General features: G+C 36.0%; 2 protein-coding genes across 2 annotated transcripts; one reads left to right on the top strand and one right to left on the bottom strand.

Moving 5' to 3' along the window:
* The first annotated feature begins 3513 nt into the window (after positions 1-3513).
* Positions 3514-9796, top strand: LOC110935922 (probable phosphopantothenoylcysteine decarboxylase). Its single transcript, XM_022178275.2, has 3 exons — positions 3514-3661; positions 6017-6364; positions 9391-9796. The coding sequence occupies exons 2-3, from the start codon at positions 6020-6022 to the stop codon at positions 9673-9675; spliced, it is 630 nt and encodes a 209-aa protein (XP_022033967.1). The 5' UTR covers positions 3514-3661; positions 6017-6019; the 3' UTR covers positions 9676-9796.
* Positions 9797-10615: 819 nt separating this feature from the next.
* LOC110935921 (adenine/guanine permease AZG2) lies at positions 10616-12592 on the bottom strand. Its single transcript, XM_022178274.2, has one exon. The coding sequence runs from the start codon at positions 12501-12503 to the stop codon at positions 10878-10880; it is 1626 nt and encodes a 541-aa protein (XP_022033966.1). The 5' UTR covers positions 12504-12592; the 3' UTR covers positions 10616-10877.
* Positions 12593-22942: the final 10350 nt, after the last annotated feature.

Consider the following 22942-nt stretch of genomic DNA (forward strand, 5'->3'; position numbering starts at 1 on the left):
GTTTAGACCGTGTGTAGTGGGCGTGTTTTATAAAAGAATTTCAAAAAAAAAAAAACGCCCTATAACGCCCCGGTAACCACTACACCTGGCGTTACCGGGGGTTATTTTCGAAAAAAAATCCGTTCGGCGTTTTAATTAAAACGCTTAAAATCAGGGGGCCCACCTTTTTTACCGTTGACAAACGGTCATATTATATATTTATTTTTTTTTAATTTAAAATATTGCCCACTATATATATATCACCCCACATTCTCACCTTTTTTTATAAAAAACCCACTTTATCTCCTACTTTCTCTCCCACTTTTCTTCTATTTTTTATAAAAAAACACCCACTTTCTCCTACATTTTTATACAATCATGCATCCATTCCGACCCCCTTTTGGTGTCCCCGCAAGACCCACGAACCCGAACACAACCCAACCGCAAAACCCGTATAACCTTCAAGACATGGACCCGAGCTTTTTAACGTACGCGGCTTACTTGAGTGGCGCCACTCCGTTTGTGCCTCCCACTTTCGGCTATGGTCAAGCCGGTGGGTCTCAACCGTCACAACCCGAACCCGATGTCGATGTCGTGCCGGAGACGCAACCCGAACCGGAACCAGTGCAAGATAAATCGAAACGCGGCAAAAGGTCGCATAAGAAGAAGGAAAAAGACGCACCTCGGCGTACAAAAAATATCATTAAATGGACGAAGGAAGAGGAATGTTGTTGACTCGGGCGTTTCTCGACATTTCGGAGGACGAAGATACCAGTAACTATTTTATATATATATATATATATATATATATATTATTTTACTTATTTTGTTACTTTAATTTTTAACATACAACTTATAATTTTTTTTTTAATTTGTAGCAAACTTTCAAATGGGCCCGGTTTTTTGGGATAGGGTTCGTGCACTCTTTTTTAGCACGTGGGGTCAAGGCGAACATCGGGACAAAGATTCCATTTCTAGCAAATGGACCGACATCAACAACAAGTGTCATGCGTTCCAAGAAGTCTACCAACGTAACTACGATACTCGCCCGAGCGGTGAAAGTGACGTCGGGGCTTTAACGAAGACTTTGGAGGAGTTCGAGAGGACGAAATGCCCTTTCACGTACTATAAGTGTTGGGAGCTACTACGAAAAAGTCCAAAGTGGACGCTAGTTAATCCAATGACGTCTAGTAGTAGACGTCGGGCTAAAAGGTCAAAAACATCATCCTCCGTTGACCCGTCAACTCCGACATCGGATGCCCGCAATGTTGATTTAAATAAGGCGGTGGACGTTGACGAGGGAATTCAAGAAGAGTTGGTCCGACCCACTGGTAGAAGAAAGGGAACCGGGAAAAAAACGGTCGAGTCGTCTTCCGATCTCGAATTAAAGGAAGATTTCGAGGAGATGAACCGTCGTCTCCAAGACATTCGCGACCTCGGCCACCAACGTTATGAGATTATGAAGGAACGAGTGGCGGAAACCAAAAAATTTAACGAGATGCAAGAGGCGAGGCAAATGGAAAAGGACATTGAGTTTTTGTCCAAACCTATCGACCACCTACAAGGCGATGCGTTGATCCTTGCGCAAATGCGTCGCCAAAAAATTAGAGAAAAATATGGACTCTAGATCATGTTATTTTTTTTAACTTTATTTTAATTTTTTCGGTTTTTTTTTCTGTTTTTTTTTTCTGTTTTTTTTTCAGTTTTTTTTTTTATTTTTATTTCAAGTAATGTAATTTTTTGTAAATTAATGAAGTTTTTTATGTTTTAAATTAAAATAAATAATTGTGAAATGATTGTGAAATGATTGAATGGGGGTTTGGCATAATGTCCCACTACGCCACTTTTGCTATAATGCCCCATCGCTGACTAGGACGCCACGTATCAGATAATGCCCCATGGTAGGGGCATTATAATGTATTACCACTACACATGGTCTTAGTTTAGCTTTATATAAACTACATTTACGTCGCCATACCCTTCATCTTTTTTTTTTTTGAAAAGTGAAAGCTTTAACTAGGAAGCTATTAGAAAATTAAATAAGATCGACATATGTAATTTCTTCGGCACCACTTACAAAAGACTCATTTTTACAATGCCACTTCTCAGTTGCGGATCATTTGTATCATTTTTCTTTTTAGATAAGGGGTATCATTTGTATAAAAAATACACTACGTAGATGGAATTGAATGTTATTTTTACACTTCAGAGATGGAGTTGCCCTACCCCATCTCTACAAGCATATCATACTTGAATTTTATTATGTTGATGTTGATTATTCAGCATGATATAGGTATATTTGATATTATGATAGATATTGTTTAAATTTTGAAAATGTTATATGAAAGTTTCCAATCTTTCCAAACCAAAACCAATCATCACAACCAAAATCTAAAAAGTTGCATTGCTTTTTTTTTTTTTTAAATTAATACACACATATGGAGGGCTATGTCAATATAGTAAGGCTGGCAAATCTTGTCTTAACAGGTTTAACAGGTTTCTGACGGCGCGCACAACATAAGTTTCAAATATGATTACGACTCGTTTAACTACTTTCTACCTCATGTTTATGAAACAGTCTTATGTTTTATGTACAAAGATGAATAAATGATAGATCCTAACATTGTAATTTTAATTATTTTAAAAATTAAAAAAGTCAAAGGGTGTATTTTTCAGTCAAACAGGTCTAATCGTGTCTTAACAAGTACCCCATTGTCAGCCCTACAATATAGATAATATACCGAGAATCATGTACAATATTTGTATCTATTGCTTTGAATGCGAGAGATGAAACATATGCGTTTTTCTTTTCTATCACATCTGATTATCATTTTACGCATTATATACAAATATCATACCTATTAAACCTTACAAATATCTAATAGATCATGCGTACTATGCTCCTTAGCTTTGACAATCTTGAACATATCGCGCTCCCCTCCTTTGTTCCAGCCGATCATACATCCGCTTATAGGTTGGGTTCTCCCCTCGGCCTTTTATTAATTATTATAATATTATTTGAGTAAACTGTCAAAATGGTCCCTGAGGTTTGGTCATTTTTGCCACTTTAGTCCAAAACTTAAACCTTTTGAATCTGAGTCTTTGGGATTTCAATTTTGTTGTCATTTTCATCTAAAATCAAAATCTTGTCAAATTTTTTTTATTAACATCCACTTTTTTTTGTCTTTTCCCCCTTTTAATGCAGGGCAAATAGTCTTTTTTATGTTTTATTATAATATATTAAAAAAATCTAACCATTTTGCCCTTTATTAAAAGTGAGGAAAAAGACAAAAAAAAAAAAAACTGGATGTTAACTGAAAAATTTGACCAGATTTTGCTTTTTAATGAAAATAGTAACAAAATTGAAACCACAGAGACCCAAATTCAAAAGATTTGAGTTTTGGACTAAAGTAACAAAAGTGACCAAACCTCAAAGATCATTTTGGCATTTTACTATACGATTTTCACAAACTTGAGGGTATACTTTTGCCATCCATCAAACTACAAGCCCTAAAAGTAAAAAAACCAACACCAGTTTCATTTATTCAATTATTCCCTCTCTACCCCCCTCACTCGTTTGACTCAATTCTCCGATCCCTATTTCCGGCGTAAACAGATCGCCGGAGCACGGCCAACAGATACGACGGTGAAGCAATTTATCAACCGAACTTCTCAATTTCCGGTAACGGTTTTCACTTCACACTTTTCTCACACTCTGATTCACATAATTTTGATTTTGTTGTTACATCGAAGAATAAAGAGATTCGATCGTTTAGTTTCGTTTACTTTTAGCGTTTAAATCTGATTATTGCGTTTCTAAATTCATTCGTTACATGATTACTTGTTAATTATTAGGTTTTGTTCAGTTTTTGTTACCGGAGAGTTTGAATTTTGATTAGGTTTTGTTGTGAATTGACGAAGTGATGTAGAAAATGATATTAGAATATGTGTTAGAACTTGGAACAGGAAGAGGTTTCAGTTGTTTTGAGGTTTAAGTTATTGATTCGCTTTATGAATTTGATGCTAAAGTGATTTAGATTTCATTTTGAGTTAGATGATGATGTTGTTATGATAACAGGAAGAGGTTACGGTTGTTTTGAGGTGTAACTTATTGATTCGGTTAATGAATTTGATGCTGAAGTGATTTACACTTCATTTTGAGTTAGATGATGATTTTGTTATGATAATAGGAAGTGTTAATGTTAGGTTTCAGTCATGTTTACCTGGGGTTGGTTCCAGTACAAACCATATTTATGCTACAAACCGTAAGAACAGATCTTAGCACTTAAAAAAGTTAAATTAGCACATACTAAAACAATACATACATAAAGGTAGCACTTTTGAATTATACCAGCACATGAAAATTAATCAAGATAATTGATTTTAGCACATATTTGAATGATATCAACACTTTTCTTAATCAGCACATTGAAACTAAAAGAAAGTTCCAAACTTGGTTTTAAATTGCGTGATGCGCTCCGATGCGTTTGGTCCAAAAATCTGATGAGTGATGCGTAATGCGAGCGTATACTAAAATTATTTATACATAACAACTTAGAAAAACATACTAAAACTAAAAAAATTGTCGTAGTAAGAAGATAAACAGTTGTGCTTTTAAGTTCAAATCAAGCATCCTAAAATGTTTCTAGAACCATAAAAAGTGTTTAGGAACCATAATGGTTCAATTCAAGCATGCTAAAATATTAAGTATTGAAAAAACCCAACCCATTTCATGAAATCTGGGAAAAAAACATAACAAACAATGATGCGTGCATCATGGCGCATTTTGCGACGGGCGCATTATGCGAAATTGTCGCAATATCATCGCATCATGTAAACGCAACGCATCAGGTGTTGCGATGCGCTCTCATTAGCGCAACGGGCGCATCACGCATTATGCGCGCATTTTAAAACCAAGGTTCCAAATAAAGAATTAATTACTTGTTAGCATATTTATAGGGGATTCAATATAATTGATATTATTAAGGATATTATTTTATCATTTCGATATAATTGGTTCGATGCCACGTGACACTTTTTAAATGGTTCTTACAGTTTGTATGCCAAATGTGGTTTGTATTTGATCCTACTCCTTACCTAGAGTTCAAAGTTTACTTGGAAGAAAAGGATTGAAATGGTTGTGGCTGTTGTTGGTAATTTACGGACTTCAAGTCACAAGTCGGTGAACTTGGGGGATCAATGTTGACAAGTCGGTCGTAGTTGGTTAAGTTTCCTAATTACATTATAATTAATATGGTAATGTCTTGGCCACCAAGTTAGGGTTAGCCTATATAAACCAAGTTAGGGTTAGACATTTTTTAAGACAAAAGACAAAAACCTGAGTTATGGTTTGAGAGTTATTATAATCAAGTTTTTTGAGTTATATTTTCTTGGTTATAATAAAAGTTCTTGGAGAGTTATTCCATTCGCATTCGTGTTCTTCGTTTGATTATCGGTTGGGACTTGAGTTGTAACCTCTGTTGATATGTAGAAGAGTTCATGAAAATGATATAGGAGTTCTTAGAGCATATGCAATGCCTAGCTGGAAGAGAGAGAGAGATGAGTGAGAGAGGAGAGAGAGCAAGACATATCCTTGGTCATGGATTTGGTTTTTGAAAGGTGCGCTTGTGTGAAGCGTTGAGGAAAACACATCAGGGCAATAAAAAGTACACCACATGTGGTTCTGGGTCAATAGCGGTCGAGGTTAGGATCCGTAGGAGGTTTATACGTAAAAAAATCTAAGGGATGCATAAATTACGTAAGGTTTACTTGATAAATAGATTTAAATGTAAAACATATTAGAGATATGCAGTTTCTTGTTGTAAATAAAGCTTATTTGGGTGTACATAGATGCGCGCGTCACGTATGTGATGCACACACCTTACGCCTTGGCTTTTGGGACCAAAAAGTGTCGCGCTTAGCATTGCAGATGCTCTTAAGTATTAAGAATACACTCCGGAGAATTTTTAACTTGCTTGATTGATTCATCCCATTTTAGCTGATCTCGTTTTGATTTTATCTATTTGGCCCTATACAGATTATGGCATACGCTGAACCTGTACATGGAGTAACGGATGCAATGCAAGTGACTAATCTTCCTAGAAAACCCCGAGTTCTGCTAGCTGCAAGTGGAAGTGTGGCTGCCATAAAATTCGGGAACCTGTGCAGCTGTTTTTCAGATTGGGCAGATGTAAAAGCCGTTGCAACACTACCGGCTCTACATTTTATTGATAAAACAACACTCCCGAAAGATGTGATTCTTTATACTGATGAGCATGAATGGTCTTCTTGGTCAAAGATTGGAGATAGGGTGCTTCACATTGAGCTCCGTCAATGGGCTGATGTTATGGTAATCGCCCCGTTGTCCGCAAATACACTCGCCAAGGTAACATATCGTGGTGATTTGTACCCTCTTTCCTAGATGTAGCAAATGGGCGGGCTGGGCAATGGGTTATTTTAGTACGCGTCGGGTTGGATTGAACAGTAAACATTTTCTTGTCCACTTTCTCTTATTTTTTTATATACATAGTTAATGTTATATGATAAATAAACAGTATTTGATAATGGTAATTAGAATTTCTGATATAAAGTGATTAGGAGGCTGTAAGTGTTAAAGATATACTCTGGTGACTTTCAAGTGTTCAACCCATAGCCTGTTTCATTTTAGCTAATTTTATATTTGACCACTAAGGCTAAATCATAAACTAAACCAAGTGAATGGGTCAAAGTTGTGACATCCCCTATTTTCTTTTCGATCAATTATATTCTTATGTCTGGAAAAAAAATACTGGCTTTTTTTAAGTTTCTTTTAGTTTTTCCGTATTATTTTACTTAGCTAATCTACGAGGAACCATATATCCTTTTTTCATCAAAGGTACCATATGTACCTTCTCTTCTGGTTCTACTAGAGGTGGGTTGTGTAACGGGTCAAAACGGGTAGTTTTATATACGCTTTGTGTCGACTCGAAACACTACTTTGGATGGATTTTGACATGTTAGACCGGTTCAACCCATGTGACCCTTTTCTTTAATGGCTAAATTTTTAATGTGACCAATAAAAGATAATGAGACCTTTGCATGCCAACCAGTTATCCACCTATTTTCAAAATGGTATAAAAGCAAAAAGATTTTTTACAATAATTACAATTAACCTTGATAATTTAGTGCAGGTTATTATGGTTGGGTACTTGGGCTGACCACTTATATGTGCATTTTTTAGACACTTGCTTAATATTAACTAATATGTTCAAATATGATTATAAAACTATATTATTAGGGATATGTATGTTAGGACTGAGACTAGTGTCCGGGCGCCTGTAGGGGATACTGATTTTTTCCTTGTGGAGGTAGGACTTCACCAAGGGTCTGCGTTGAGCCCTTTTCTGTTTGTAGTTATCCTAGGTGAGTTGACAAAGTTAATTCAGGAGGCTCTTCCGTGGTGCTTGCTTTTTGCAGATGATATTGTGTTAGTTGCGGTTAGTAAACAAAGCCTGAATGCGCGGTTAGAAGAGTGGCGAGCAACTTTAGAGGGCAGAGGTTTAAGGATTAGTGTGTTCTAAGTTATGCAGTTAATATCCCGATATATCAGTGATCATCGGTTATCGGTCCCCTGCCGAGATATCGGTACAAAATATCGGTCAGAATGTCGGTACCGATAATATCAGCGATGTTGACCAATATTTAACCGATATTGGACCGAGATTTGACCAATATATCACCGATTTTCCCGATATTAGTACCTTTCTTCTTAGTTCTACTATCTGTCTTTTTTCTTATTGTTGCTGTTAGTGTTTTAAGTCTTAATTGTTAGTTGTTATTGCTAAATGTTAGTGTTTTAAGTCTTAGTAAGTTCCTACTTACTATAATTGTTAATGTTTTGCAAGTTGCAAAAGGTTAATTTGTTAATGGTAGGAGAGTATACTGAATTGTTAGTGTTAAATTGCTATATATATAAATTTAGCATGATATTAAAATTACCGATATCCCACCGATATCCTACCGCGATAACCGATATCTCAAATATCGGTCCTTGACCGATATTCGATATTTTACTGCATTAACTACTTAGGTTCTTAGACTGAGTACTTATATTGTGACTTTAGTGGAGTAGGCAACGACGAGGACATTCGGATCACCATTGACGGTTAAGTGGTTCCGCAGGTGACTAAGTTCAAGTATCTAGGATCGTTTGTTCAGAGGGATGTGGAGATAAATAGTGACGTTGCCCACCGCATCCAGGTTGGATGGTGTAGGTGGAGAGCTGCCACTGGGGTATTGTGCGATAGGAAGTTTCCAACTAAATTGAAAGGGAAATTTTATAGGGTTGCAATTAGACCTGCTATGTTATACGGAACCGACTGTTGAGCCATTAAGGAAGTACAAGCACGCAAGATGGAGGTGGCAGAGATGAGAATGCTAAGGCGGATGTGTGGGCACACAATGTTAGAACTGATAAGAAATGATGTTTTTAGGGAGAGGTTAGAAGTAGCTAGTATATCAGATAAGATAAAGGAGAGAAGATTGAGATGGTTTGGGCATGTGAAGAGGAGGCAGACGATAGAGCCAGTTAGAATGGTTGAAACTCTCGAGGTGGAGGGGAGGAGTAGAGGCAGACCCAAAATTACTTGGGATGAACGGATTAGGCAGGATTTGCAAACATGGTCCATGATAGGAGTTTGTGGAGACGTAGGATTAAGGTTAAGGATTTCTAGGGGAGGGTACAATTGTGTTTTAGGTGTAGTGTATGGTCGTAGATATGTATCTATGTGTATAGGTTGTTTGTGTTGTTATATTTGTCTTGTTTACCATGTACTCTTTAACCACTCATGTTATATTGGTAGCTTCATACACACACACACACACACCTCATGTTCTATTTATTTCTTTCTTGGGTGTTTTGTAGCCGAGGGTCTCACTGGAAGCAGCCTCTCTATCCCTAGGGGTAGAGGTAAGGTGTGCCTACATCCCACCCTCCCCAGACCCTACCAATAGCTTCGCTATTTGTGGGATTTTACTGCGCATGATTGATTGATTGATTTGAATAAAGCGGTGTAGTATGTTCTATGGTTTTTAAATGTTTAATGTACACTTTGGGAACATTTCATCGTTTGACATGCTCAATCCATTTGATATATCATGCAAAACTCATAATACATTTTGGTTTCTGTATACATCCATGTACTTGAGTACATTTTGGGAAAACTTTTAATGGGTTAGACACTAAAACATAGCCTGAATCGACTCATTTGTATATAAACGGGTCAAATTTGCCATTATCCTTCAAAAAAGTGATCACAATTGCTTTTGATATGCTAAAACATAACCTGACTCGACCTATTTGTATAAGAACGGGTCAAATCCGGCAATATTATTCAGAATCTTGATAAGATTTCTTTTGATATAATGAACCAGATTGCTGGTGGACTGTGTGATAACTTGCTGACATGCATAATTCGAGCATGGGATTATGAAAAACCGATATTCGTGGCACCGGCGATGAACACATACATGTGGACCAATCCTTTCACAGAAAGACACCTTATGACAGTTGATGAACTTGGAATGACTCTTATACCCCCAGTGTCAAACAGGCTTGCTTGTGGGGACTACGGGACCGGTGCAATGGCTGAGCCCTCTCTCATCTTTTCTACTGTAAGCCTCTTCATGGAATCTAGACAAAATGTTAACGGATCTTAAAAATGTTTTCGGAAAGATTAAGGACATGCATTTGATTAATAATGTTTGGAATATTTGTAAATTGATGTGCTTGGAATAGATTATTTGAATATAGATCAAGAACACTGGAAGCAGCCTCCTCCTCAGACCCTACCTTAGCTTTGCTATTGGTGTGATTTACTGAGTGTGATAATGATTGAATGACGATGAACACTGTCTTAAATGAATATGGGTTTATGATCATAGATGACAAACGATATCTAATTGGGTTGTTTGATCGAAATTTGACCACATTGATGTTAGAAAATAATATTTAAGAATCTGGAAATAAAGCATTATACCATTTTAAACTGAAAAAAGATTATTTGTTACAGGGAAAGAGAACGAGTGTGGGTAGTGGCGGTCAAAACCTAATGGGCTCAAACAAAATCAAGATTAACACTTCAATCCTTAATCTAGCAGTTTTTGCAATTGAGCTGTTGTGTGTGATAATAGATCCACTGTGTTGGCCTATTGGGTTGGGCGGGTTAAACTGATAAACCGAACATGATCCACAGTTTTTTGTGTCGAAATCAATTTTTAACCCGGACACACTTAAAGTTGTGTAACCCAAACATGAACAAGTTGTAAAAGGATTAAATTGATTGGTCGATTAATAAATGGATTGAACGGGTCATACACAGGTTTGCAAGCTAAGTACTTATTTTTCTCTTAATTCTAAATAGGTTGACGTGTCAGAACGTTTAATTAGACCTATTAAACATGGCGACCATAACAAGACCATTTACTTAATGGGTTATCTATGTCAACCCACACACGATGTATTTATTAAACTGGTTACATATAACAACCCAAAACGTTTAATTAGACCTATTAAACATGGCGACCATAACAAGACCATTTACTTAATGGGTTATCTATGTCAACCCAAACACGATGTATTCATTAAACTGGTTACATATAACAACCCAAAATCATGTTATTTTATGTCAAGAAAATAAAAACTAAAAAGTGATAAGACTTTAAACATGATATTAGATTCCACACTGATAAGTGATAACATAATAAACACACCAAAACAAGAAATGGAAACCCTAAATTATACCATAAAAAAGATGCACGAACGGCCATAGAAATCCATTCTCATGGTAGCTCGTGCATCTTTTGTCAGTTTTACTCAACTCAAACACAACCCATTTAAACTCAACTACCCATGATCATATTTACAACACCTCAACGATTCGATCTGCTGCAACTGTTGCCGACACTTGATTGTGTTCATTTGAAACCATTTTCTTCATCTTGATCAACCATTTAAACAACCCAACTCCATAATCAAATAAGTTAAGCGCAATGTACATCCCTATTCCGCCTATAATCCCATTCGAAATCGAATATGTTAAAGGCATGATCAAAATGGTCACAAATGCAGGCACTCCTTCTTTGATGTTGTTCCAATCTATATCTTTGATCACCTTCATCATCAAAGCCCCAACAATTACTAAAGATGGGCCAATGGCCCATGGTGGCACACTACTAAACAATGGTATGAAAAATATAGACAAAAGAAAGTAGAATCCGACAAAGATGGCGGTTAAACCGGTTCGTCCACCTTCTCGGATTCCGGCTGAGGATTCTATGTACGTAGCGATTGGAGAGACCCCGAGTGTGGACCCCACAATCGAGGTCCCTGCATCGACCATGTATGCTATGTATTCTCCTTGGAACCCGCCTTTTTCGTCACTAAAACCACCTAGCTCCGCCATTGTGTATAGCGTGCCTGTGGTGGCGAGTATGTCAACGTATAGTAATGTAAATAAGGCGACCCATACTTCGCTTCGATTAAAACTAGTGAAGCTTATCGCGCCCAAAGTGGACTCGGGTTTGTGAAAATCCACCACTTTTTTGAAGTATTGGTATCTCGAGTCCCCGAGAGGCGTGTCGGGGAAAATTGTCACAGATGTGTGCCGAAACCATGATATTAGGGTAACAACCAAGATACCCGATATCATACTTCCTTTGACATCCTTCATTAACCCATAACATGTGATCAAAAACCCTACAAAGCCCAACCAGAAGGTAGGGCTTTGCATGATCCCATGCGTGCATGCACCCATTATACTATCTTTGCGTGTGCATGCAGCTAGGGTAACCAAGGTATCTGGATCCGGACCCACAAGTCCAACACCCTGGTTACCCTGCAAACCCACAAATGCTATAAAAAGCCCAATCCCAACCGCACTCGCCAGTCGGACAGAGCGCGGTATAAACCGTGCCACCTTGGCACGAAGCCCAAAAACCGCGATGGCTAAAAAAACACAAGACTCCACCAACACAATAGCCATCGCGGTTTCATAAGAAACCGAGCCCGACCCATGAAAACCCACCAAGTTGTAAGCCAGATAGGCGTTGGGTCCCATACCAGGAGCCAACGCCAACGGCAAGTTGGCGAAAACACCCATCGCCAACGAGCCAATCATCGACGACAATGCAGTCGCAACAATAAGATCGTTTTTAACGTTTGAAACACATTGTTCGTAGCCCGTGTTGGGCTTGAACATGCAGTCTGGCGGAGTAACCGCCTCCGCCGGACTTGTTTGGTTGAAAGGTGGTGTGCAGTCGGAAACGGTGCACGTGCCACCGGAATCTGATAAAATGGTGGCGTTGACGGTGATAATGTAGACCATGGTGAGGAAGGTGGCGGTGGCTGCCCGGAGCTCCGTCGTGAAACATGTCTTTCTTGCTTGTAACTTGAAGTATTTTCCGATCATGCTACCGGAAATATAATCATTCAAGTTTTCACAAACTCTTGTTGTTCCAAATCTTGAACATAACTCACCTCCTCCCATTGTTAAAGTTTTGAAGTTTTATCACTCTATATGATCAAGAGAACACTTGTGTTATATGCATGTTATATATCTCTTTTTATTGGCCTTTTGGTGCATGATAATGTGGGTTGTAAGTTGTGCAATGTGACTTGTATGTTGCTTTTTTGTTTTTTGAGGTTTAAAGTAAGTGAGGTTGTTCTTGAGTTTGTGAAAGATTCTGTTTTTTTGTTAATGAAATGATTGGTTTTATTGGGACAAATATGGGTACATGTGACTTGTTGACTAAAAGGTATATGCTTTTTAAGGTATGTGCCAAATATATGTTTTGCTTTTGATGGATTTAAGAAAGATATAAACATGATTATGTTAACTTATCCCGGGTATTTGTGATTTGTGTCTTGTTTGATTATCATCTTATTAATTAAAATAATAAATATGTTATACAAATATGTACACTATGCCACTATGTACAATATACAAGATTTGGTTGTTCACATCTATAGATACCACCCAAAATATTGTTTCCTAGAATCTCCCTTTTAGATGTAGGTCATCTATTACAATTAATGGTTGGAAGTTCGACACAAAAGTACTAATCTACAATGGCATCATTCAAATCTAAAACGGTTTTCGGGCGACCGAAGACTAACGACGTTAGGGTTCTGTTAGTCAGAGTCCATTGGAGGCCAATATGTTAAAAGTTAGGACTGCCAGTGGTTATTTTTAAAGTTTGGACTGTTGACGGCCAATTAATGACGAATAGTTGGAATTATTAAAATCCAATATTCCATATATATACTATTAAATTAATTCCGTCGTCGATATGAACAGTGACACTCTGATTGGCTATTTTTTTATTCCCATGTTTTAGTTTTAATACACACATATATGCATGTTAAACAAACAACAAGCAAGGCGCCTGGCCTTGCGGTCATTGCGCCTCTTTTGCACCCGCCTTAGAGGCCCACTCAACGGTTTCATTGCATAGTTCTTTTTTTTAAAGTTAAATTTCATTAAAACGACCAAACCACCTCAAACCGAGGGGCCCAAAAACAACAAAACCTTACATAATTACAAATTTACACCGATCTACCCAAGAAATCTCTTTGAACTTCGTCCTATTTTTAAAACATAAATATACGGAAGTTTTCACCTCACTAATAATCTCCGCTATTCTAATCTCCTTGTTTTAGAATCTCGCTCAAATACTCCAACAAGCAATCCTTATGATTCCTTTAAAAGCTTCTTTTGTATCGCCTTTTAATCCCACATGCTCATGAATCTCTGTAATGTCTTTGAAACTAAAAAAGAATAAATTATGAGTTTTGCACCACTTACTGATATGATTCCACACCACCGAAGCAACCCAACAGGAGGAGAAGATATGGGCCACCGAGTCCTCTCCATCCCTGCAAAAAGCACACGAACCTTCCTGAACTTCGATGTTCCTTTTCCTCAAAGCTTCCACCGTAGCAATCTTATTCATAGCCGTCCTCCACATAAAAATATTACATTTATCTGGAATCCATTTACAAATCTCCGGAGAATCAAAGCTATTTTGGAACTGCTCCATGTTATCATTCAATAAACGTTTCACGGCTCCCACACTGTACTCTCTATCTCCGGCTCCAATCCATTTCCACACGTCGAGTCTGTCCTCTAACCTTATATCGAGCAGCATGCTGCTCAATCCGACCAGCTCGTCCACCTCCAACCCCGCCGATATGTTTCTCACCCAATCCCATTTAAAAATAAAACCCTCCTCCCTCTCATCTGTCCGTGTTCTAAACCGGTCCGAAACCTTACATCTTTTCTCCTTTTCCAATTTAAAAAGTTCTAGGAATTTATTTTTAGCGGCTCATTACACAGCCATGGATCCAGCCAAAACAACGTATCTTCCCCGTTCCCCACCTTGCTTCTAAAAAAATTCCTTAACGGGCTTCCACCGACCTCAGTTTTAGATAACACTTTAGCAATATTACACCAAACACCCCCATCGATTTTCTAGACGGTATGAAGTCCCAGTTTAATCTAGTGTTGTGTATCGCTTCCACCACTTTGACCCACAATTTGTTTTTATCCGCCTTGAGTCTCCACCTCCACTTTGACAAGAGCGAAATGTTTATGTGTTTAAGCTTACTAAGACCCAGACCTCCTTGTTTCTTCGGACGAGTAACCAAATTCCAAGCAACCCAATAAAGCTTTTTATTTCCTATCAACCCCTCCCCAAAAAAATTCCTTATTTTAGCCTCCAAATCGTTAATGACTTTACATGGGGCTTTGCATAGTTCTTTTTGTACACCAAACTTGAGAATATGTGATATGAATTTTATAAATCACATTTATCTCTTCTCACTATATATATGTCTAGTTTATGTTAGTTGGTCTATCAATACATGAACAAATACTTTTTGCTAGCATTATGATGATAAAGTCACACACAATATGACCCGATACTTATACTTGTTATGGTAGGATCTAATGTTGGTAGTGGAGGAAGCATTAACTAGAAATAAGCTACTCATTCTATCTTATTATTCAAGTCTACACCATAGTCTCCTACATCATCTTTATCCGGAACATAATGATATGCAAGCTCAAATAAGCTTGAATATTTGTATAATCCAACAAGTGAACACTCTTATATCGTATGATTTGAACAAGCAATCTTTCTCTCGAAATTTTATACCTCTTTAACTAACTCAAGCCAAATCAGTTCGAGGTGAATTTGATCGAGTTTTTAACCAACTGATATATGCACAGGTTACTAGTGAATTGCGTGTTGTTTTCCTAACCATAGTTTGTGTTTTTGTGGGTTGAACTAAAAATAGCTTTTTACAAAAAAAAAATAAAATAAATAACTTTTCAAATATAGTAAATTAAAGAGTTAATTACATAGTTAGTCCATGTGGTTTACAAAAAGTAACATACTTAGGTATTAATAATTTAAAATTACCTTCTAGGGTATTATCTTTTCATTTTGTAACGTTTGAAGGTATTAACGTTAATTGTTTGTTAAACTATTAGTACCTAAGTATGTTATTTGTGTAAACCACAGGGACTAACTATGTTAATATCCTGGAAGTTAATACCTCCAAACGTTATAAAATAAAAAGTTAATACCCCTAGAAGGTGATTTTAAACTATTAGTAACTAAGTATGTTATTTTGTGCAAACCACAGGGACTAACTATGTAACTGACTCTAAATTAAATTGATTTATATTAAATTATTAATATTGAATTTATTATGGATTTATTTTTCTCATGGAAGAAAAAATGGAGTATGAGTAATGCGCATGCAAATGGGGTGTGATTAGGCTCGCAGGGTCTTCTTGTTTGCTAGGCTTTATCGGGGACATGTTCAGTAAATTATTATTAATCTTTTTACATGTCGAACGCTTTTTTATCCTTTGTTTTCTTTAAAATATGATTTTTTTATGGCAATATGTATGTTTTAATAATATATAATAGTTATTTTATTATTGCATGCGTAAAGATACCATTGTATTTTTCTCAAAGTACACAATTAGGGTTCATCTTTTGAGAACTTATTGAATATTTTGTAGTTTTAATTGAACATATGCTTTGAATTATAGCTTTTTAATCATTAGTTTTTATGCATTTGAGGAAAAGCCGGATTTAGATTTTTCTAATTTGACTATGTATTAGGGATACTAAATGCAAACAAGTAGAAATGTTGTTTAGTAATGTGAGATCCAAATGTTATTAGGCTAAAGGGTGTGGGGTCATGGTTGGGACATGATTCACCACCCCCTTGCATGATCCACTATAGTTTGCATGTATTAAACCATAACAACCATGATCCTCATTTTCATTTTTCAAGAAGTCATTTCCTTTTTTCTTTATACAAAGATAACTAAAATAAAATAAAGGGATAATGGTTTGGGTTATGACCACACTCTCAAGGTATTGGGTTTGGATAGTGGATTAGAGGTGGGTAACATGACACTGACATGAAGGGTCATGATGATCATAAGCACACCATATAACCTTAAGCAATGTGAGCTCTAATTTATATAACAGAAGTTATCAGGTTTTGTTAGATTGAAATATTGGCACACTTACAATTATATAAAGATTGACTCGAGTTCATAGTGATTTAATCTCCAAACATTATGCATAAGTGTTTATATTCAAGGGTGTAGCTTTGTGGGGGCGGGAGGGGCGGCCAACCCCTGAACTTTTCACTCAGTAATAGAGAGTATGTAGTTTTCGTATAGAAAATTTTGGGTATATACGTTTTTGACCCCCCGGTTCTATATAAATTTTTGGGTATATACGTTTTCGACACCCAGTCGAAAATCTCAAGCTTCGTCGCTGTTTATATTATGTAGTTTTATACATTATGTACAAAGTTGGTGTATATTGATAAAGAAAAAAGACTAATTAGTTGGTCTTTTTATTCTCTTAACAATTCAGTGTTGTGTGATAAAGAAAAAAGACTAATTAGTTGGTCTTTTTATTCTCTTAACAATTCAGTGTTGTGTAATGATTCTGTGGCGGATTCAGGATTTTTTTTTCCAATGAGTTTCACTTTTTTCCGTGTTCAGAATTTTCACAAACACGTTAAAATTTTCGAGTCGTCGTCGTTTGGGTCGGGTCAGAGCAAGGAACATAATCTATACATATAATAAAAGAAACCAATTAATGGACACGTGTCGATACGAGAGACATCTATTTTTTAGTTTTCTTGCCATATATTTATATTTATCTTAAAAATTACAAGTTTTAAAATAATTTATCAAGTTATCTCATATTATAAGTCGACGTTTATCTATAACTATATCTCTATATTTATATTTATCTTCTAATATAATCTTTATACTTATCTTCAGTTTATTATTTTGCGAGTAAATTGCACAAAACTTCCTTTATGTTTACTCAAACTTGCAGGTTCTAGCCTTAATGTTTAAAACTTGCTAAAAACATCCTTTAAGTTTATTTTTGTTGCTGGTTTAATACTTTATGACTAACCAAGTTAATTATCTCAGTTTATTTCCCTCACATGCCTAACATGTGAGGATCCCACTATCGTTTGATGACCGACATCAACTGACTTGCAAAATGGAATGTGGATGTGGTGCAAACGCAAAACTGCCTCAAACCCAAGCAAAATTGCCTCTATTTTCACCGGAGATGTAGTACAAACACAATTCGATCTCTTAAATTTATGGGGCCATTCACATGGAGCAAGCCCCTTTTCATTCCGAGCTATCAAATCCACTCGGAGGAGAGATCCAGCCCGCGTTTCGCTGACTAAATGCCAAACAAGCCATATTTGCAGGTTGATAGCCTCATGTTAGTTCTATATGTGAATTCAAATTGAAAAGTACATATCATTTTTTGTAATTGTTTTCCTCTTTAGTTTTGATTACTTGATTGAGATAACATGTATTAAGTAGGGAAGAATAAAAACTAATATTTAGGTACAAAGCAATGGGTCATGAATGGGGAAAGAAGAAATAAGTGAATTTAATGGACTTTTGTAATACACAAGTTTATAGCCTAATAATAAAAAAAAATAAAAAAAACAAAGTAAAATGTTCTAATATGTAAATAGTATATCAAAGTTCTTTTTACCAAAAACGTATTTTGACGACTGTGTGTGTTAACTGATTACATTATATTTATTCAAGTCGTGTAGTACACGTGCTTATTCAACTCATGTTATACACGGGTAATTAAAAATGTAACTTTTTTATTATATAAAAATATATTTAATCAACCCGTGTAATACACGGGGTTCTAACCTAGTAAAATATAATACCATAACAAAATTATATAATCGTTACTCGTTAGAAAACACATAATAATAAAAATAATATGTCATTCGAAACGGAAAAGAAACATTACAAACTTTAGAGTTATAATTGATAGTTTGGTATACAGTAGTTATACATGATGAAACATTTATAAGAAAAAAAAACTTATTAATTTAGTAATCAGATTCAAAGCATACACTGCACTTAAGAAACTTATTAGTTTGTTAATCAAAATATCTAAGCAAAACCAAATTCAAAGCAGACAATGCACTTATAATTGATAGTTTGGTAATTAGATTTCATAGTTTGTGATCACACCTTCATAAGAAAATAAAAAATAAAAAAACTTAATAAGATTTTAACGGTGGCAGCAAATGAAAGAGGAGGGCGGCAGAGCTGCGGTTGGAGGTGAAAGGGCAGAGGAAGGGCGGCAGAAGGTTGTGATATGTGGAGAATGGACGGTCGCTGATTAAGGGGAAGAAGAAAAAGCGCGTGTTTGTTTTATGTTTTTGGCTCTGTGTATGTTTTGAAAGGGAATAAAAAAACCCTAATATAAAATTAGATGAGTTAAATGTCATTTTAGCTGTATAAAATGATCGATTTGTCCTTCTCGTTAACAGAAAAATGGATGAAGTTAACCCAGTGGATTAAAATGGCAACGGTGAAACCTTTTTGGACCCATAGGCGAAAAATAAAACCTTTAGACTAAACTGGAAAAATGACTCAAACCACGAGGACTAAAATGGCGTTTAACTCAAATTAGATTTAAAAAAGAAAAAAGAAACACAAAAAGTGGGTTAAACATGTATTGAACCCAGGACCATCTGTTCACCACTACACTAGGCTCACTATTCTTATAATAGTGTCCAGCTAATTTATTTTATAGTAGCAATTAATGAATTTTCATTATTTTGTACGTATCAGTAATTTCTAACGTAGAAATTCTAATCTTGTATATCTAATGATTTTCTATTCCACGTTGATTAGTTATAATTTACTTTCGAAGCATAACTTAGAGAACCTTTATCCTTTGGACATCCTTAAACGTCTTTCTACCCTTTGAAATAATTATTTGAACTTTGTTCTTAGTTTACATGTGATACTAACTTCTCTAGTTGTAATTATCACGTTGGTGCTCTTTGATTAAACCATGTCATTCCTATCCGTTATCCTCAATGAACATTCAGTTGTACTCAATTTCATTAGAGGCGTATCGATTGGTCTTAGGATCGTATATTCAGTAGATGACACCAACCGTGTGGTGAGTGGGATCAGACCACATCATCTATATTCGTTTATGCTCGTAGAGGTTCCAATCATTTTTATTCTTTTACAATTACATATGAATCGATCTTAATTTTCCTAAAAGAAATTGTATTATGTTATGTTATGTTATATTATATTAAAAGGCAAAGCCATAGTAAAATTGTCTTACTTTTAACTAGTGTTTTAACCCCCACGTCGTGAGTGCGGTGTTCGTAAAACCGTGCTAAGCCGTAAGCAAACGTTGACCACAACTGGAAAAAATTGTAAAATAAAAACGTGAATCTATACCACCACGTGAAGTAAAATGTAGGCAAAGACAAACACGAACTCATACCACAAGCTTGCTTAAAACGTAGACAAACTTGAATTTATACCGAGAAAACTCTCACCTAGAGACAAAAAATGCAAAACTTCAAGGGCCAAAATTAAACTATACAAACTTGAGGAATTGAAAATGTAAACCACCTTATAATAAGAATATTAAATAACAAAAAAAAAAGAAAAAAAAAAAAAAAAAACAATGTTGATAGTAACTAATAGTGTTTTATTTATCATTTCATTTAGATTTTCTCTAACAACTTATATTTGTTAAGTTTATAAAAAAAAATCTAAATACGTAGTTATCTTTAATTTTTTTTTTTAACATTTTGATTTAAATTTTATTGAAAACAAAATTATACTCGAAATAAAGTATTTTTTGTATCGTAAACCATAACGAGTACGAATAGCGTAACGTAACGAAACAAACCGATATCAACTCAACAACACCAGTACCGCTACGGGTATTATATTTATGGTTTTCCACTGCTTGCATGGGAAATAACTTTTGTGAAATTAGACATATTACCACTGTAAATAAACTTTTTATTTTGAAATACATATTTGTAATTACCGCTATTTCACGCAGAGGAATTTCTACGGGTTATACTAATAATCTAAATCTAAAATTCGATAACAATAATCACCTTCATATCACACATGCAAATACTTTTCCTGATTCAAAAGGTTATCACAAGACCATTTTATCATGAACAACTTGACTTGTGTGTTTTACCAGTCCACAAGAACTCATTTGCACAATTTATATTGTTTTACAATATGATTACACATCCGAAAACGATCAGGCGAGCTCATCGTTAACGAAGAAATACAAACAAATTACGCCGAAAATCAACAAGCCATTGTAAGCAATGAGAAAAATCGAATCAGGGGAACTAACTACAAACAATAGAGATATCAACACAAGATTTGAAACCGAAAACCAACGATGCTGGCGCTCGACTAGCTCATGAGCTCCTAGATATATTGCCGCAGCGAAAACAAATAACAAGAAGGGACTCAGGCTGATCTCTGAAGCCATTTTTTAACCGATTTCGGTTAGATTTGTAACTGAATATGGCTGATCATCTTGTGTGTTCATTGAAGTTAAATGGTTGATGTAGGTAATCTAACTCAACAATTATATTAAGCAAACAATTTGATAATGATTGATGGTGAATTCAATTAGTTTCTTAAGATTTGGATGTGTGTAAATTAATTATTGTTTTCCTATAGCTTCTTTTAGTATTCAAGCAATCTATACAGTGGGAAGGAGTTGGTAAGCAGCATGAATATTCAATTACATGACAAAATTACTAAATATTTATGATAAAAGTTCGTCTTAAATGAAATTTTCTTCGTAAATTATAAAAACATAAATGAGTAAATGTGTGGATGCCTCTATGGGTTGGTCATGTTATGTATATAACCTGCATATGTGTAGTTCCTGTATAAGAATCACTTACATATAACCGAGTCGGGTTTAGGTCTGGATATTGGCCAGAAAATCTATACCATGTGTACCCAAGTTCGGGTTGGTTCGGGTATTGCCATATTGGTCGGGTATGGTTTGGGTTCGGGTATAGATCAGGTTTTTCGATTCATTTTTTTTTGGCATAAAACATAGAAATATAATGAAAACCTTCATACAAGCTCTAAACGTTCAAAAAAAGTTGTTGAATACAACGCGTCCAGGTATTACGAAAATCCGGGTACAAACCGGGTACGAAAAAACTTGGGTTCAGGTATTAAACAGAATATAGGGTCGGGTTCAGGTTTAAAAAACCTGGTTTTTCTAATACCCGGATTCGGATTTTTTGTGCACCTCTAGACCTAATGACCAGACCATATCCCATGTTAAGCCTTGAGCTTGCTATTAGGCCTTCAAGATCTTGAGGAGTCCCTTTCTCTTGTTAATGAACTATTTTATAGCTTTGTGATTTAGAAGCTTCATAAAGTACACATTTAACTTTGTGGTCTAGGGGTGTATTCTTTCCTTTTTTTTAATTTAACCGATATTTGCAAAAAAAAAAAAAAAAAAAAAATAGTAGTAGTTACTATTTTGAGAAGCAATAAACGGTTAGGGGCTGTTTGGTAGCCTCTTAATAACCATTCAGATTCTACCTCTTAATGGTTTAAAACCTCTGAATGAATAAGAGGTAACCTCAAGTCTGAATGGTTAAGAGGTAACATCTGAATGGTAAATCATCACATGTCACATTCTTCTACCTTCTCATTGGTAAAATTCTTAATGGTTCCATTAAGAGATAGCCTCTTAATGACCATTCAGATGCTACCAAACAGCCCCTTAGATGGGTTAGTTGATAGCTAGGCTTGAACAGTTGATTCTTATTTTTTCCCTCGAAATCTTTGTTTATATTGAAAATTTTAAAATGATAAATATGTTATGTGAATACAATGCACCCATAATTGCATATTCTAAAATGACAGAAAAAAAGGGTGTACCTATTGGTACACCAACGTGCCTATAGGCACATCAAAAAGTGTTTTTTTGTCCTATATGCACACCATGCAGTGTCGAGCTGTGGTCAAAGCGCGGCGTTTTGGTCCGGTCAACCAGACAAAGACTGACGGGTGTCTGACGGTCTGTTGACTGGACCAAAACGCCGAGCTTTGGCCGCCTTTTGGTCCTGTCAACCAGACAAAAGACTAACCGGGTGTCAGTCTTTTGTCTGGTTGACAGAACCAAAACGCGGCCAAAGCTCCGCGTTTTGGTCCGGTCAACAGACCCGTCAGTCTTTGTCTGGTTGACCGGACCAAAACGCCGCGCTTTGGCCACAGCTCGACACTGCAGGGTGTGCATATATGACAAAAAAACACTCTTTAGGGTGGCTATCTACACACCAAGTTAATCGAGCTCGAGCTCGAGCTCGAGCCTGGCCAAGCTCGGGCTCGGCTCGGCTCGTCTCGTTTGCACCCCACAACAAAACACTCTTATTCTGATGTTTTTCCCTTATTCGTTAATTTCATTTCTCGTCTTTGAGCGTAAAATCATCGTTTAGCGCAAAGTAATTACTATGGTCTACAATTCCCTCCCTCTCCAAAAGCAGAAATGACCAAATGCATAGAAA

The sequence above is a fragment of the Helianthus annuus genome, chromosome 4 (genome assembly GCF_002127325.2).
Source record: "Helianthus annuus cultivar XRQ/B chromosome 4, HanXRQr2.0-SUNRISE, whole genome shotgun sequence".
NCBI classification, from domain to species: Eukaryota; Viridiplantae; Streptophyta; class Magnoliopsida; order Asterales; family Asteraceae; genus Helianthus; species Helianthus annuus.